Below are 17,220 nucleotides of genomic sequence, written 5' to 3' on the forward strand. Positions count from 1 at the left end.
TGGAAATTGTTAATTAGTCCTGTGACTTTTCCACTTGTTACCACCATAGGCTAAGCAATAGTTAGTCAAACTTATTCATTCAAAATATACTATGTTATCGATGCTGCGCCACACCTGTGTTCAACCGGTGTTTGTTGAAATTGCATGTTTCCTCATTGTAGTTTAATACAACTTTACTTTCCTTTGGTGATGCGGAAAATATTTATACGTATTTTTAATAGAACAAGTGATTTGTTTGTAAGACTAAAATACATTTACTAGTAGTGTGTGTCCGTAATTATACCGACCCAGACCCCAGCACAGAAAACAACAATTAGTAGGGAAATGTTAAAATTTTCGGACACCTGTTACTTTGTTTCATTACTTCTTGTATAAAGGAAATAATCAAACAACTGTTTTTAATCAAATCCCAGCCAACATGGGAAAAAGGGAAAGGGAAAAAAACCCATAAAATACATTCATTGTTATGTTGACTTATTTTCTGACCATTTGATCAAACATGTTTGAACTTAGCATCTGGTATGTGACTTAACCTACTGTTCAGGGCCCCAATTTCATAGAGCTGTTAAAGACAGTGGACACTATTGGTAATTGTCAAAGACTAGTCTTCACACTTGGTGTATCTCAACATATGCATAAAATAACAAACCTATGAAAATTTGAGCTCAATCGGTCATCGAAGTTGCGAGATAGTAATGAAAGAAATAACTCCCTTTCAGATGGTTGATTTTGAGACCTCACATTCTAAATCTGAGGTCTCGAAATCAAATTCGTGGAAAATAACTTCTTTCTCAAAAACTACGTCACTTCAGAGGGCGCTGTTTCTCACAATGTTTTTTACTATCAACCTCTCCCCATTTCTCGTAATCAAGAAAGGTTTTATGATAATAATTATTTTGAGCAAGTACCAATAATGTCCACTGCCTTTAAGCAGAAAATACTGCTAAGAAGATTTCTTTGCTAGGCAAAAATATGAGTTGTAAACAAGTGGCAACAATGTTTTAACTGTATTACATATCAGCTGGAAACCCAGCTAAGCAAGATTTGTCTCTGCTTATCAAGATTTTGTGCTTAACAGGCTTTATGATATTGTGGCCAGAACTACCAACCTCTCCTCTTTCCCAAGTTTCTTTTACCCCTATGTAGAAGTTGATGTCTCCTTTCTTTCACGGTTGCACTTTTTGTTGGTGTTAGTATAGTAGAAAGTCACCCACTAACTCTTCATTTTTACTGACAAATCAATATCCTTCAAATGACTGAATGAGGGTGAAGGCATTATGGCAGCCTGCTATATGATATCATGTGGCTGAACGCATCTAAACAGTGTGTGTTTAATTCTCTATACATGTATGACTGGTCATGTTAAAAAGAAAAGTTGATTAGCACCCTATTCAATTTCTGCAGGGCATGTGATGTGTTTTGGTGTGTTTGTTCCCATATACATGTATATTGCCTGCGCTCACCATGCATGTTATAGCGCTCATGAGCAGGCTGGTATCCAGACTACCACACAAGAAAGTAAAGGGTAGTCCACTACAACATAAAGAGTGCAGACCAACTTGCAGCTTTAGTCTTGATTGGTGTCCATTTTGCTACCATAGTCGCTGATATCAAAACTCAAATTACCACAATGCGAATTACTGGAGAAAAGATATCTGTATCAAACAAACATGTTGATAAAGATTTGGATCCAGATTCTAAGGCCGTGTCCGAAGCGGTGACTTCGGCTAGAGCTACGGCTAGATCACTGGCGTCTGCCTGAACTACAACACTGGCAGACGCACTGATCTAGCCGTAGCTGTAAACGAAGTCCCTGGTTTAAGCCAGTCGATATTGGACCCTAACGAGACGAACACAAAAACTAGCATCGCCAATGAAGACTATTTTGCAGCGAGATGAGCACCATGCTGAGTGCAAGTCTAGCCCCACTCCTACCCCTCCCCCCCCCCCCCATCCTCACTCTCACTGTTTGGTTCTTGTGATGTTGCGTTTAAGGGGGTCTATAGTAGGGTGGTGGTGAGCATAATGCATAAAATATGCACAAATTTGTATTCAATGGGTTCACTGGTTGCATTTATGATGGATTAACATAAAGAATTGTTTGTAATAGTAGTAGACTTCTCTGCAGAGCTTCAAACTCGATCTCTCTGGTTCTGCAGAACCAAACTTTCATGATCTGATGAACAGATTTGAGAGGGGGGGGGGTGTTTGCCTTGCTTGAAAGTTCTAATTCTCCAAATGTGAGTTCTTATAAAATCCCTGACAAAAACATTGAAACTTATACTGTTTACTCAAAGACTTTGTCAACTTTAGACAGTATTTGATTCAGTGCAATTTACAGTTTTTTTAAATATGTTTTGTTGTTTTTAAACATGGTTTATGTAGCCCACATGTTAAGTTTCAAAAATCGTTTTCCTAGATAAGCTAGCTTAATGTTGGCTCAAGTTTAACACACAAGTTAGCTCAAGTTTAAAATCTGTGATTATGTCAAGTTTAAAATAATATCAGTGATATATACTAATGCCTTCCCAATTATTAGATATCATTGGGAAAAGTATCTTACAGAATTTGAAAAACATAGTTCCCAGCTGGGCCCAATTTCATGGCTCTGCTTACCATAAGCACAGAATCGACGCTTACGGAAGCAGGGAATTCTGTGCTTACGGCAAGCGTATTTCACGAGTTAGCGGCGAATTTTGGCTTCTGCGCGTGCGTACTTCACGTTTCTAGGCTTACAAGGCTAGCGCAGAAATTCAGCGCTTGCACGTAAGCGGGTAATCGCGATTGTAAGCGCAGAATTCGGCGGTAAGCAGAGCCATGAAATTTTGCCCTGATCTGGTGGGGAGGAGAATTAATGTAATTCCTGAAAAGTTATTTTTTTATAAAGTAATTTCTTCGTAATCTATTTTTTTAAATGCTCATGTATACTCGGGTATGTTACATTTCAAAGTACTTTGGGAGAGACTCGAGGTCATAAACAATGTTTGCATTTTTTAATACTGTAACTTCAAAGTACATGTATAGCATAATTAGCATTGTACTATTCAACAGCTATATTTTTGATAAAAGATTTGCCATTTTTAAATGAGAGAATTATGCAACTAATTACACAGAATTTATCAGATTTTGCATTTTGAGTTTCGATTGTTATAATTATGGTTTAATAATAATGAAAGAAGAAAACACCCTTGTCACACGAAGTTGTGTGCGTTTAGATGGATGATTTCTCGAATCAAATTCGTGGAAAATTACTTCTTTCTCCAAAACTATGGCACTTCAGAGGGAGCTGTTTCTCACAATGTTTTATACCACCAACCTCTCCCCATTACTTGTCACCAAGAAAGGTTTTATGCTAATAACTATTTCGAGTAATTACCAATAGTGTCCACTGCCTTAAATGTCCACAACTTATTGAAGATTAAGATCGTTTCATATCAGTGGTTTTTTTTTTGATTTTACGATTTGATTGTAATTTTAACCACAACTACCTAAACTCTCTGTGGAATCCTATGCCCTTATTTCATGTAAGATTTTGATGTAGTCAGTACTGAGCTAAAGCATAATTACAATTTTAACGGAACATCAAAGTTGTTGTATTTAAAGAGAGAATAACTACCATATTAAATTATAAGTCCCCTGTAATACGGAAAGGAAATCTGAAAATGGGGACCAGTGATAAAAGAAGAGGAACCAGTGAAAATGATTTTTTTTATCTTTTTAAGTACTTTTTAAACTAAATGTTGTTTATGTTAATACAGCCAAATTTGGTTTGTATAAGCTTTAATCACAAAAAAGGACTATTTTGTTCTAGGGATGAACCTTGAATAGATCTTCATCATGTTGTGGGAAAAATTCAAGATGGCTGCACCATGATAGAGGACTAAAGTTGGCTATTAACAAAGCACATTTCTCAACTTCCTTTTCAAAAGCCTTTAAATGATTTAAGATGTACCTACTGTCGTCACAGGAATTTTATGCTGGCTATTTTGTATGAGACAAATAATCAAGAAAGCCATTTTTTAATGTGCTGTTTATCAAAAGTACTTTTAAACTTAACGTTTTATGTTAATACAGCAAAATATGATTTGTATAAACTTTGATAAACAAAAATAGTCGGGCCCGTTGTGTAAAAATGACTCGGGCCTGTAATTTATAATAAGGTATACAGGGTGCCTGTCTGAGATTTACTTTAAATGTATAATCACCCTTGATTGCTTTGTGTTATCACCCTTGATGACTTTGCTCACTTAAAGAATTAAGAATGTATTTGTAAATGTTGCACTTTTTCAGAAGGTAATGAAATATAAATTTTCAGGTGATTTTGTAATCAGTCTGGTGCCTGATGTATTCTGCAATTTGTGTTCAATTGTACGCTAAATAATTTTTTTTTTCTTCACTTTATTAGTTTTTAATGTTTATCCATTTATATCAGTCTATTTAAAACTTAATTTTTAGTATTTTGGGTACATTACCAACAATCCGTTTGCCTCTCATAATCAATCCACATCTAAATAGTAGACAGAATTGTTTTAAATTAATCTCCCAAAAAAAAACACACAATAAACAATACATGTTATTTTCTTTTACTTTTAGACAAATAATGAGGATTTTTCTTTTGGCTGGATAAGTTCCTCAACCATCCTTGTGAATGATGCTGAATCAAACTTTTTGTTCAATTATAACGTCAGACCTCCACCTACAGTAGATAAACATTAATTTGTTTTCTGTATGACAGCTTTGAATGGACATTGAGAGAGAAATAACAGAAATTTACAATGACTTTATAATTTAATTTACATAATTTTGACTTACTATGTACAGGACAGGTCATGACTCGTGAGATACCGTCGTATATCTCTGAATTAGCATAAGTCAAGTATTATATAATCTGTGCTAGTTCACAATTTTGAGTTACAATAAAAAGTTTGTGCTAAACGCCGCTCTTTTGTCAAATTTAATTCATAATTTTCGAATTATTTGAGTTTGACACGGCAAAAGTGCAACGTTTAGCACAGGCCTGACTTTCATAAGGTAAAGTCATACTTGTACATTTTTTAGTGTAAGTATGACTTGCATCACCAAGTCATGAGCAAAAAATAGCTCATATAATGTGAGTTGTCTTGGGCTATATTCATAAAATAAGATAAATTTTAATGTCAGATACAATACAATACAATAGACTTATACACAAAGTCTAAACTGGGCTGCATGACTGTTGTGCCTCTTTAAAAAAATGTTGACCCCGAAAATCTTTTGAAGTAGGCCTAGGCCCCATTTACTTGCTCTACTAACCTATCTCTATACAGGCCTATTTATGATAGGCCTGCTCTGATGGCTGAATTATAGTGATCCTTTTTAAAAGGCGGTCGCTCTTATATTTAGAGATAAGAATTCAAAATAAAGTTTGCAGTTGTTTTGTAACATAGTAATATATGATCCTGTGTGCGCGCATGGATTCATTTATTTTCTTTTAACAAAAAAGAACACAAGATAATTTTATTGGAACAAGTCAGTCACCAGGGGCCAATTTGATAGAGCTGCTTAAGCAAAAAAATTGCTTAAGCACGAAAACAGCTTGGTTACACGTGTTACTGGCCAAATTTCATGCCATTATATTGCTTGTGACTGGTATTTAGCTGCTGTTTACTTAGCATAACAATTGAGTGGAGTCTTGGCCGGTAATCTGATTTTACTAAGCACAGATTTTTTTTGCTTAGGCAACATTTTGCGCTTAAAGCAGCTCTATGAAATTGGGATCACACCCAAATTAAGACACCGTACAACCTGGGAAGCGGCAGCCAGGGGATCATCTTTGAAGGAGATTCAACTTTTTATTTCAGATGTTTACCAACGACCTCCGGATTATACCCTTCCCAGGTATCGTAACTTCGGTGTGATCCCTTGCTACACGACGGCAGTTAATAGTTGCATGGCTTCTGACCAGCAACCCCCGAACAAAGATATTATTGACAAAATAGAGAAACAGCCAAAATAGGGTTAAATAGCTCAGTTGGTTGAGAGCCGGCGCGTTAATCCGGAAGTCATTGGTTTGTAAATATTCCAGTAAATATTTCTTTGTTCGAACCCCAAGTCATTTAAACAGTTTACCCAGTCAGTTTCCCTTGTGGAGTATAGGGTAAAACTCACAAAGAGTCACTCTTTATAGCATTCATTACATGTTTGAGTTTAGCCAAGGCCACCGGCCTTCTATCTTGCCATTGTCGTCTCTCCTGTAGTTGATCAAAGTGAAATCTTGCAGCACTTTCTGCACTTTTTTCTACCTTGAAGGTTGGAGATGGTCCAAATGATGAAGTGACTCTGTTGATAGTGGCACCGTGACGTTCCATGTATAGTTGGCTGTACCTGAACGAGTTAAACATTATCATCAGTGTCAGATTGTTAACCAGAAAGCCTTGATTTTTTTTAAAGACTTTTGCATATCTTGTTCACGAGGAGGGCCAAAAAGTATGTCTTGTGTTTTTGTTGTTGATAGTTCTTACCCTCGGCGTTGAGATGAATTACTTTAAGATGGTCCAAAAACACATACACTGTACCCCACATATGAGGAAACATGCTAAATTAATATCAATAACTGATGCTATTCAAAATTTCGAAAAAAGGAATCTAGCCCCCCCCCCCCCTGCTTTATAAGCTTTATGATTGGTCTCTTGCGCGTAAGCTTACGCTTAACAGACCAATCGTAAAGCTTGGTTATTAAGAAAACAACTGCTGCTTTATGATTGGTCTGTTGCGCGTAAGCTTACGCTTAACAGACCAATCATAAAGCTTGGTTATTAACTTACGCACAACAGACCAATCATAAAGCAGCAGTTGTCCACACGTAAGAGGGCGGTATTTAACACAACCGTTAATTTTACCTGGTCTAATTTGGTTATTAACTTACGCGCAACAGACCAATCATAAAGCTTGGTTATTAACTTACGCGCAACAGACCAATCATAAAGTAGCAGTTGTCCACACGTACGAGAGCGGTATTTAACACAACCGTTAATTTTTCACCTGCAAACAAAATACCACCGTTAAACCAGCATAGCGCCCTCATTTTTTTGTGTTGGTGCAATAATTAAAAACACAGTCCACATGTACGTCATGCATGTCCAACACGAACACCACTAAGCTTTAAAAGTACCCCGACCGAAGATCGAAGGAACAACTCAAGCGTAGAGTAAGTTTGTGATTTTGTACAGCCAGTGTTTTCAAAAGAATGTCTGAAGGAAAGTGAAAAAGTGGTGGCGCCATACGGAAAGTTATCCATATTGATAATGTGAGCTGCGTGTGTAGGCATGGTAGGTGGTCGTGTACACTGACCGTCCCGTCAGTGGGTCGTTTAGTGGTTTCTGATCCCTGCCTTCTGCCTTCGGGAAATTATCCGGCCAGTGCCTTTCGGCAAATCACATTCTGTTAAGAGGCAAAAATCCATTGAAAATTATTAACCTAACTAAACAAACCCTTATTAAAATTGTTCAGAGTCAAAATCATAAGAAAATGGCACCGCACTTTCCCAACATGCAGCCTACTGACACTGTACTTGTTGACTAAACACGGCACATGAGGGCCGGACGGTTAACTTCCAGGGGCCCAAATGTTCTTGAAAGTTCGGAATTTTCATCACCCATTGAATTAGTGATTTAACATGGTTTACAAAGCTACTATTAAAACTACCAAACCATTTTTTATTGTGTAAGTACACGCACGTTACTTTATTTGTAACCACTCGACTATTCGAGGTGATATTAATTTTTCGCTTGGTGCCGAGTTTGTTAGTCAAAAAAAGGCCGGTGCCGAGTTTGTATGGTGCCGACATTCTTGGTGCTGAGTGGGTGCCGATAGTGCAAGGTGCCGATAGTGCAAGGTGCCGAGTTTGCAAGGTGCCGAGTTTGCAGGTGCCGACTTTGCGAGGTGCCGAAGTGTCCGGTATTCATTTTGGGCACTGGCTGTTTTGTGCATTGGCGTTCCATTAGCCCAGGTTGGACTCCTCCAGTGGCACTGACTGACGTCCTACCAGGGCTATAGTCAGGCCTAGTTGCGGTAACGTTACCCTCCTCCCGGCCGTCGGTGGGGGCATGGAGGTAGTTAGGGTTAGGGTGGGGGGGGGGAGGGGAGTCTTATATTATTTATAAATTATACATGACTTATACAATAGTTTGTCTCTTGACGTAAGTTAGGCCTTCATTTCAGTATGTAGACCCAGAATGGGGCTTGCAAAGTGTAACTAATGTACATGCTATTCCTTTTTAAAATAAGCTGATATCTCATCTGCAGTTCACACTAATAGGGCCAATCCACTAACATGTGCATGTGTACATATATTTAATTAATAATGTATTGGTTTTGTGCAGATTTTTACCAACGTTTCTGTTTTATGAAAGTAAAATTTAGTTGCATTCATGGTTGTCACCAACCCAGCTTTAAAATCCATTTTTGTCCTTTAGAATAACCAAAGGCTTTTGTTTTAAACGAAAAATTGTTCTTTCTTTCAATTGCAGGTTCTGAATTGCCAGAATTATAGTCAGCATTGAGGATGCACTCCAAGGCTTCCCAATGAAGCTGTCAGTGTCGGCACTTTTTGATCCGAAATGAGGAGAATATTAATTATCCGCACCTCAAACTCATTAAGGCACCTTCTTTCACATGACAAGGTGTGAACATTATTCATCGAACCAGAGTGGTCATCGGAAAACTAGTTTTTTCACCTTCAGGTTGATTTGTAAAGCCATGTGAACCAAGCTGCTAAAACATAATGGCAAATTATTATTTTGTTGGACTTAGTACAATTGTTGGTTTGACAATCTTATCTCTGCTGTACGATTCCTTTGACATGGAGATGTATATGTGTAAACGGGAGGAAACGGCACCACACGACACCACACGAGAATTCACATCCAAGAATGTTACTTTTGATATCTACGGGAAACAGTGGAAAGATGTCATTGTTTTCGTGCATATCCAGAAAACAGGAGGGTCCAATTTCGGTCGACACCTCAAGGCAAACCTCATGTTGGAGAAGCCTTGTGTTTGTCAGCGCGGCATAAAGGCCTGCAACTGTTCTCGTCCAGGGAGTGAGAACGAACAATGGCTGTTCAGTGAGTACTCTGTCGGGTGGGCGTGTGGTGTCCATGCGGATTGGACTGAAATGGTCAACTGTGTTCCGTCGATGTTGGATAAGTTTGAAAATGTCAAGCAGCAGACATGGCAGAGACGAAGGTATAGTTAAGCTCTCGTGTTCCAAATGGAGCCCAATTTCATAGCGCTGCTTAGCGGCCGAGTTTGTGCTTGCTTTGCAATTTCTACTTCATAGCGCTGCTAACCGAGGCACACGAAAAGGCATGCTAATCTTCCGGTGCTTACCGCACGAAAATAATTGACGTCACAATGCAAATCCACAGTAAACACGCAATATGAAACCCAATTTTTCTGCTACAGTAAGGGCGCAAATTTGCTTACTGTTAAGCAGCGCTATGAAATTGGGCCCAGAGCAGACTCCAATCTCTCCCCGAATGATAAATGTACCATGTTTAAAGGGGGACTGTCATCCGACTACAGTGACCTTATTATACATTGACGGCACGATTTCTGATTGTTTTATTTATGAGAGATAACTTCACAAGCCCATAGACGGCCACTCTAAGAGGGCTACACTTAAATGATTTGGGCCATCGGCCCAAACCAACTGCCACCATCCAGGGGCCCATTGCCACCTACTTTTGTGTGTTTCTGGGCCTGAGATAGGGTTACCCCCTGCAGCTGGGCCCCGACACAGGATGCCGACATAGGCATTATTGTACACAATGATACTATATTATGCTTATAGCTTGCTGAGTAAAGCCTGGTTCATACTTCCTGCGAATGCAAATGGGATACGAATGTTGACGCCACAAATTCGCAACAAATAATTTCGCAGCAGTTGAGTTGTGCTCAACTCTCTTGCGAATATCGCAGCGAGGCTATGAACCGGGCTATACAAGTAGGTTTCAGACAAAAAAATTATTTAACACGAACCATTTGAGACTAGGTAGTGTCATACTGGTGTCCTGCTCACTTTTGCTAAGCAGGAAATCGCAACATATTGCTTATAATGCAAGTCTATGAAGTTGGGACCTCAGTCAGTTTCTTAAAGGCAGTGGACACTATTGATAATTACTAAAAATAGTTATTAGCATAAAACCTTACTTGGTAAGGAGTAATGGGGTGAGGTTGATAGTAAAGTTGTGAGAAACGGCACCCACCGAAGTGATGTAGTTTTTGAGAAAGAAGTAATTTTCCGCTAATTTGATTTCGAGACCTCAGAATTAGATTTTGAGGTCTGGAAATCAAGTACTGAAACCACACAACTTCGTGTGACAAGGGTGTTTTTTCTTTCATAGTTATCTTGCAACTTCAACGGCCAATTGAGCTCAAATTTTCACAGGTTTGTTAATTATTTTATGCATATGTTGAGATACAAGTGAGAAGACTGGTCTTTGACAATTACCAAAGGTGTCCAGTGTCTTTAAGCAAGCTAAAGTTACCAATTGTAAGCTAACTCAGTCTTCCTTTTTCAGGTATTTCTATGTGACAGTATTGCGCGAGCCATTTGCACGATTCCTCAGTGAGTGGCAACATGTCCAGAGGGGGGCCACCTGGTTCAGTTCACTCCACATGTGCGACGAACATGTCCCTACGGAAGAGGAGTTACCACTATGCTACAAAGGTGCCTTGTGGGAAAATGTCTCGCTTGATGAATTCTTGTCTTGCCCCTTCAACTTGGCCTCAAACCGCCAGACGAGAATGCTTGCTGACCTCACTAAAGTTGGATGCTACTCGTCATTGTCCGACACTGAAACTAAAGCAAAAATGCTCGAAAGCGCCAAGGAGAATTTAAGACGGTTTGCGTTCTTTGGACTTTTGGAGAACCAGTTGGACACACAGATGTTATTTGAAGACACCTTCAAGTTGAAGTTTAAGAAAGATTTTGATCAGCGGAATGATACATACGCGGCTAAGATCAAGAAGGAAAATTTGACAGTGGAGCAAATTCAGGGAATCTATGACATCAACGCCGAAGACTTTCTTTTGTACGATTACGCTCGGGATCTTTTCAAAGAGAGAGTCTCGGCAATGAGAGCACGAAGGAAAAAAACACTCCCATCTTGAATTATTAATAGAATGCATTATTTTTATATTTAGCGAAATACCCATCTGAATTTTTTCTGTAGAAAAGAGAGAAAGAATAGGTTCTGCTTGATTTGGACAACTGGGCATGCAGTCAAATATGGTGAGAAATATTGATATTTTTTGCGCATATTATGCATTGAGCGTAGAAACGGTTTAAATTAATCGATCATTTCATGTGTATACATAATAATATAAAATTCCACAATCAAGAAACTTGCCAGTTCTGTAGAAATTTGCATTATTTTACTCACAACACAAGCTGTGGAATTAGCCGCCACTGTTCATCGATTATAGAAAATTCAGTATTATAATTCAAATGGGACTTTTGTCAAAAAAAAAAAAAAGGGTTTAATTTGAATGGGCTGCATGTACATGCCCTTGTTTTCCCCTGCTCTGAACTGTAGAATTGGTCCATTGTGGTAGATCTACAATAGACCGATCCACTAAGCTCCGCCCCATTGTGTTTTGACCAATCACAATGCAACGTAGGTCCGACACTAAGGTCCGACATGCGTGCGCGTATCTTGGCGTGCGCGGCAGAATTGTGCAGAAAGGCATTGGAGAGCCCCACGTGTTCTTGCTCACATGTGCGTCCTGGGCGGAGCCTACTGGATCGGTGTTTTACCCCTGTGTACATCCATTTTTACTAGAGTGATTAATTACTAATTCATCACCTTATAAAAATGAAGAAAATAAACAGTGCATATTGATTAGTATACATGTACATGTAGGGTCACCTCATGAAAACTCTAGCTTAAAAAAAAAGCATAGGATTGACAGTCACCTCCTTGCCAGGGCTATGCATTGTAGACACCTGTGACCTTTGGCAATTGTCAAGGACCAGTATTTTCACTTGGTGTATCAACATGCACTCAATTGGTCTTCGAAAGTTGCAAGAAGTAATGGAAGAAAAAACATGTTAGGTTCTGAAACTTCAGAACATTATCAATATATGAAAAAAATTGGTTTGCCGAACTTTGTTTATTAATAAACAGGTCACATCGTGGCGACAGTGACATATTTAACTTCAATCATTAAAAGAATAATCCTAGCTTGAATACAACTCCATGAACAATTAACAGTGCAAAGAGACTTAAAGAGACCTGCAGTTTGTGTTTAAAACATAACATCATTATACTTACTTCTAGAAACTGGCTCCCGCTCACGGGGAAGCCTTATAGTGTCTAGCAGTACATTATATTTATATAGGCCAGTTATTGAGGTTTCTGTTTTTAAACTTTATTTTTTTATAAGAAATTTTGGAAGAATTGGAAATTATGAGTTGCATCTCAGGATAATTTTCATTTTTAATAAACAGTTGCATTGCTGACAGTCAAATTTGAGATGGTTTGAGGGTGTTGTCTTTATTACCTACTACTGTTATACCCGCTACTGTTTGTAGCAAAGATATGGGGGGGGGGGGGGGGGGGGGTGCGACCGAGAGAACTTTCAAACCTGACTAATATCCAGCGAAAGAGGGCGGTATGTGAAATGTTTTCTCGTTATTGGAATAGCCTACACAATTGAAGGGGTAACTTAAAACATTTCCGAATATGATTCGTCATTATGAATTAATCATAAAATGAAATTAGATAATGTTTTAGCCTTCATAGTAACATTTTAGTAATAAATGACTTGTATACTCAAACTTTACGCTCAATGTTGCGTGTACAGAGTGCATTTTCCCTGGTTTAAAAGTAACACCCCCAATTTGTAAGTGGAAGTTTCCAAACCTGCGGAAGTGCACGACTACGACAGGTGCATGATGTGTACAGACGCAACATGAACACAGATCAGAGGCAAGCAAGCGAAGGATTTCTTGAGATGAGAGGATCAGAATTATGAGTAAGTTAAAACAAAGTACCTCTTTTCCACGAGCAAGACGGAAGAGTTTCCGTATGGCGCCACCACTTTTTCGTTCGATATGAAATAATATAGATAGTATCTAATCTACCTCAATGAGATATCCCTTTTTGTAAAAAATGAGCGAGCAAAAAGGTGGTGGCGCCATACGGAAAGTTGTAAGGAAAAGTTTCCGTATGGCGCCACCACTTTTTCATTCGAAATAAAATAATATAGTATCTAATTTACCTGATTGATATATCCCTTTTTGTAAAAATGAGTGAAAAAGTGGTGGCGCCATATGGAAAGTTATCCAAAAAAAAAAAAAAGTTCACAGATTTACAAATAACTTACACGGTTTACAGAAGGTAATGGTAAAAGACTTCTCTTGAAATATTATTCCATGAATCGCTTTACTTTTTGAGAAATCATGAAAACATGCTAAATTAGTAAATTTTATTTGTTCAGGGAGACTTTAGCGGAGTGGAGGAATAGTACGGCGGAGAGAACCTCATACTGTTCATAGAAATATTGTTACTAGTTTTTGGACGCAGCAGATTTAAGGACTTCATGGAATTTAGGGCAGAGTCTGGGACACAGGTGGTGGAGTATGGTAGCTGGTACAGTAGTACTTGTAACTATAAGGCTTCCCAGTATAGGGGTCTAACATTTGGGCCTCCTAAGCGCTATATGTACATGTATACTTTTCTTCAAAATCGTTGTTGATAGGCGAACATTTTTACGATTGTTTGCCATCATACACTTCAGTGTTCCTTGCTACACAACCAAAACTTTCCCAAAAAACTCAATAAGCCTACATTGGGCTATTTGAGAATAGATGTTATAAACCTAAAATGATCACAACAACAAAAACATAGCCAACATTTTTATTTTATCAGAGTAAATTTTACTTTGTTCGTGTTTGTTATACCCAGCTTTAAAATTTTCTGTAAGGATGACTTTTCGTTGATCCAAAAACTGAAAGTGAAACAACTTAACAAAAATTGGTTCATTTCCTTCATTTACAGGATAGGAATTATGGTCAGCACTGAGGATGCATTCCAGGTCTCCCCAGTCAAGCTTTCAGCACTTTTTAGTTCATATTGAGGACAATATTAATTACCCGCACCACAAACTCATCAAGGCACCTTTTTTCACATGACAAGGTGTAAGAAATATTCTTTGAACCCGAGTGGTCGTTGGTGATTTGGCTTGAGAAGCTAAACCAAGTTTGCTATAGCAATTATGGCAAATTATTATATTGTTGGACTTAGTACAATTATTGGCTTGACAATCTTATCTCTGCTGTACGATTCATTTGACATGGACATGTATAATTGTGGCAGCACGTTAAGGAATCTGGTAGTAACGGCACCACACGACACAACACGAGAATTTTCTTCCAAGAATGTTACCTTTGACATAGCTGGGAAACAGTGGAAAGACGTCATCGTTCTTGTGCATATCCAGAAAACAGGAGGGTCCAATTTCGGTCGACACCTCAAGGCAAACCTCATGTTGGAGAAGCCTTGTGTGTGTCAGCGTGGCTCAAAGGTCTGCAACTGTTCTCGCCTGGGAAGTGAGAAAGAACAATGGTTGTTCAGTGAGCACTCTGTCGGGTGGGCGTGTGGTCTACATGCGGATTGGACTGAAATGATCAACTGTGTTCCGTCGATGTTGGATAAGTTTGAAAATGCACGACAGAAACGAAGGTAATTTTAGCTCTCATGTTCCAAACAGGGCAAACTCCACAACCATTCTTAAAGGGGGACAGTTGTCGTGGGGTTCTGTCGCGCTATTCTCCTTTGTGCACAGTTAGTAGCTAGGTTCCAGAGTCTGTCAGCCTTGCCTTGTGGACCCAGTTGTTTAATCTAAGAGATGTCCTCGTGCAGGACTCTAGATCTCGACCAACCAGGTTCCAGGGGATTCTACATACCTCTGCAGTTTATGGATGTTTAAAATTGCTTTCTTTGCTGGGGTGTTGTCGTTAAGGTCAAATCAGAATAAAATGACGGCCAGTGCATGTGTGTACAGAGAACTTGTGTACATTTAAAGCCACTAGTCTATTAATATGGTAGCAACAGTCCTCCTAAAAATAATGTGAATGAGATATGAATTTTGACGTCAATAATTTGCAACAGTTGAACTGTGTTCAACTCCTGCGAAACATTCGCTGCAAAAACAGCCATGGGACGTAGAAATTCACTTTGCATTGCCAGGAAGTTAGAACCTGGCTGTGAACTCTCCTGTATCTTCCACAATTTTTTTCATGATGTTGAGGGTTGTTGAGGATTGAGGGCTGTATGCACATGTAACAGAACTTTGCTTATCACAAGGTCGGGTTTCTAAAATTTAAAAGCTAAAATTACCATTTGTAAGCTAAATTGATCTTTCATTTTTCAGATACTTTTATGTGACAATGTTGCGTGAGCCGTTTGCACGATTCCTTAGTGAGTGGCAACACGTCAAGAGGGGGGCCACCTGGTTCAGTTCACTCCACATGTGCGACGGACATGTCCCTACGAAAAAGGAGTTACCACTATGCTACAAAGATGCATCTTGGGCAGGTGTCTCACTCGATGAATTCTTGTCTTGTCCATTCAACTTGGCCACAAACCGCCAAACAAGAATGCTTGCTGACCTCACTAAAGTTGGTTGCTACTCATCATTATCCGACGCTGAAACTAAAGTAAAAATGCTCGAAAGCGCCAAGGAGAATTTAAGACGGTTTGCTTTCTTCGGTCTTACAGAAAACCAGGTAGACACACAGTTGTTATTTGAAGACACTTTCAAGTTGAAGTTTATGGAAGATTTTATTCAGCGCAATGATACGAATGCAGCTAGCATAAAGCAGGAAGATTTGACAGTGGAGCAAATCCAGCGAATCTATGACGTCAACGCGGAAGACTTTCTTTTGTATGATTACGCTCGGGATCTTTTCAAAGAGCGAGTCTCAGCAATGAGAGCACGAAGGAAAAGAAGAATCCCATCTTGAATATTTTTTATTTAAACAAAATACCCACCGCTTCTTTCATTCTATCGTTGAGAAATTGAGTTTGTGCCCATATATCATGCACGAGCATAGAACATCGAAATTAATAGAGAATTCCTTATTGATTTCTGACTTACAAACCCGCAAATATAAACTTGCCAGTTAGGCAGTAATTGACATGAGAATTAAAGGATCACACAAATTTACTCGCTCATATTTTAGGGATGAGAATCAAAGACAATAAGTTTTAGAGTGTTTTATTTTGTAAAAATATCTAATTACCGAGAAATGATCAGAAAAGGCACAAAAACTGTCACTTTATCAGCAGGATGCAAGTGTCAAATTTACAGGATGTTGCTGCGCAATGTTGCAAGTAGACTGGTGCTCCGTTTATGTAAGTGTTATTACTATGGCAAGATACGAGGATCCATCCAGCTCGAAAGCATGTATAAACAACAGCGAACAATGCAGAGTCTGGGTTCGAGAGTCGTGACAACTGCGTCTTTAAGCAAGACACTCAACCATGAAGCTTTGTCCTTTCTATTCGTCATTCGTCCTGTGCGTTGTTATATAGCGCATTTCACAATAAACCGTATCAATGCGCTTTACATTAGTCCCCTGGTCGTTGGGCCAATAACATCCCTTTAATCTTTCTCAGCTCCCTATAGGGAGTATACAGCCCGAGCTGCCGTGGCACTCCGAAAGCTTTTACATACACAATATCAACCCTCGCAGGTACCTATTTTTAACCTTGGGTGAAGAGAAGCAATTATAGTAAAGTATCTTGCTCTAGGACACAAGTGTCAAGACCGGGATTCAAACCCACACTCCGTTGATTTAGCATCAGAACTTGATGCTCTTATCCACTCGGCCACGACACTCTACACTCTGTTTAATGCATGTAAAAGAACCCAGTGCACTTATCGTGAAGTGAAGGGGTTTGCCCCGGTGTTCCGGGTCTGATTGGGTGCAAATTGCGCCACAGCACCTTGTAAAGCATGGTGCTATAAAAAAGATTAGGTCCGATAATTCAAGAGTAGGAAATACTGTATGTTACAGTGCCAGGAGCGTCACTGAGTGACGGATATGCACGCTATAAAAGAAACCACTATTATTATCATATTATTATTGTAATAAGAGATTTTGATTTGGACAACGTTAAGGCCTTGTCACACGAGGCAACTTTTACAGGCAACCTTGAGGCAACCAGC

The 17,220-nt window shown here is 39.0% G+C and overlaps 2 protein-coding genes across 4 annotated transcripts; both read left to right on the forward strand.

The window, feature by feature from the left end:
• Positions 1-7,049: 7,049 nt before the first annotated feature.
• LOC117298994 (heparan-sulfate 6-O-sulfotransferase 1-A-like) lies at positions 7,050-11,669 on the forward strand. 3 transcript variants are annotated; one of them, XM_033782395.1, is made up of 3 exons: positions 7,050-7,186; positions 8,508-9,225; positions 10,563-11,669. In XM_033782395.1, exons 2-3 carry the CDS (start codon positions 8,762-8,764, stop codon positions 11,152-11,154), a joined length of 1,056 nt encoding a protein of 351 aa, XP_033638286.1. In that variant the 5' UTR covers positions 7,050-7,186; positions 8,508-8,761; the 3' UTR covers positions 11,155-11,669. The 3 variants fall into 3 exon arrangements, with proteins under 3 accessions (XP_033638286.1, XP_033638287.1, XP_033638288.1); XM_033782396.1 differs by lacking the exon at positions 7,050-7,186 and adding an exon at positions 7,193-7,307; XM_033782397.1 differs by lacking the exon at positions 7,050-7,186 and adding an exon at positions 7,992-8,076.
• Positions 11,670-12,941: 1,272 nt separating this feature from the next.
• On the forward strand, positions 12,942-16,648 carry LOC117298232 (heparan-sulfate 6-O-sulfotransferase 1-A-like). Its single transcript, XM_033781365.1, has 3 exons — positions 12,942-13,020; positions 14,046-14,729; positions 15,421-16,648. Exons 2-3 carry the CDS (start codon positions 14,263-14,265, stop codon positions 16,010-16,012), a joined length of 1,059 nt encoding a protein of 352 aa, XP_033637256.1. The 5' UTR covers positions 12,942-13,020; positions 14,046-14,262; the 3' UTR covers positions 16,013-16,648.
• Positions 16,649-17,220: the final 572 nt, after the last annotated feature.

The sequence above is a fragment of the Asterias rubens genome, chromosome 13 (assembly GCF_902459465.1).
Source record: "Asterias rubens chromosome 13, eAstRub1.3, whole genome shotgun sequence".
NCBI lineage: Eukaryota > Metazoa > Echinodermata > Asteroidea > Forcipulatida > Asteriidae > Asterias > Asterias rubens.

Excerpts from the sequence above, each read along its gene's own strand:
- LOC117298232 (XM_033781365.1), top strand. The coding sequence starts at position 14,263 with ATGGCAAATTATTATATTGTTGGACTTAGTACAATTATTGGCTTGACA. Across the intron at positions 14,730-15,420 it reads AATGCACGACAGAAACGAAG|ATACTTTTATGTGACAATGT; the intron begins GTAATTTTAGCT and ends TTCATTTTTCAG.
- LOC117298994 (XM_033782395.1), top strand. The coding sequence starts at position 8,762 with ATGGCAAATTATTATTTTGTTGGACTTAGTACAATTGTTGGTTTGACA. Across the intron at positions 9,226-10,562 it reads CAGACATGGCAGAGACGAAG|GTATTTCTATGTGACAGTAT; the intron begins GTATAGTTAAGC and ends TTCCTTTTTCAG.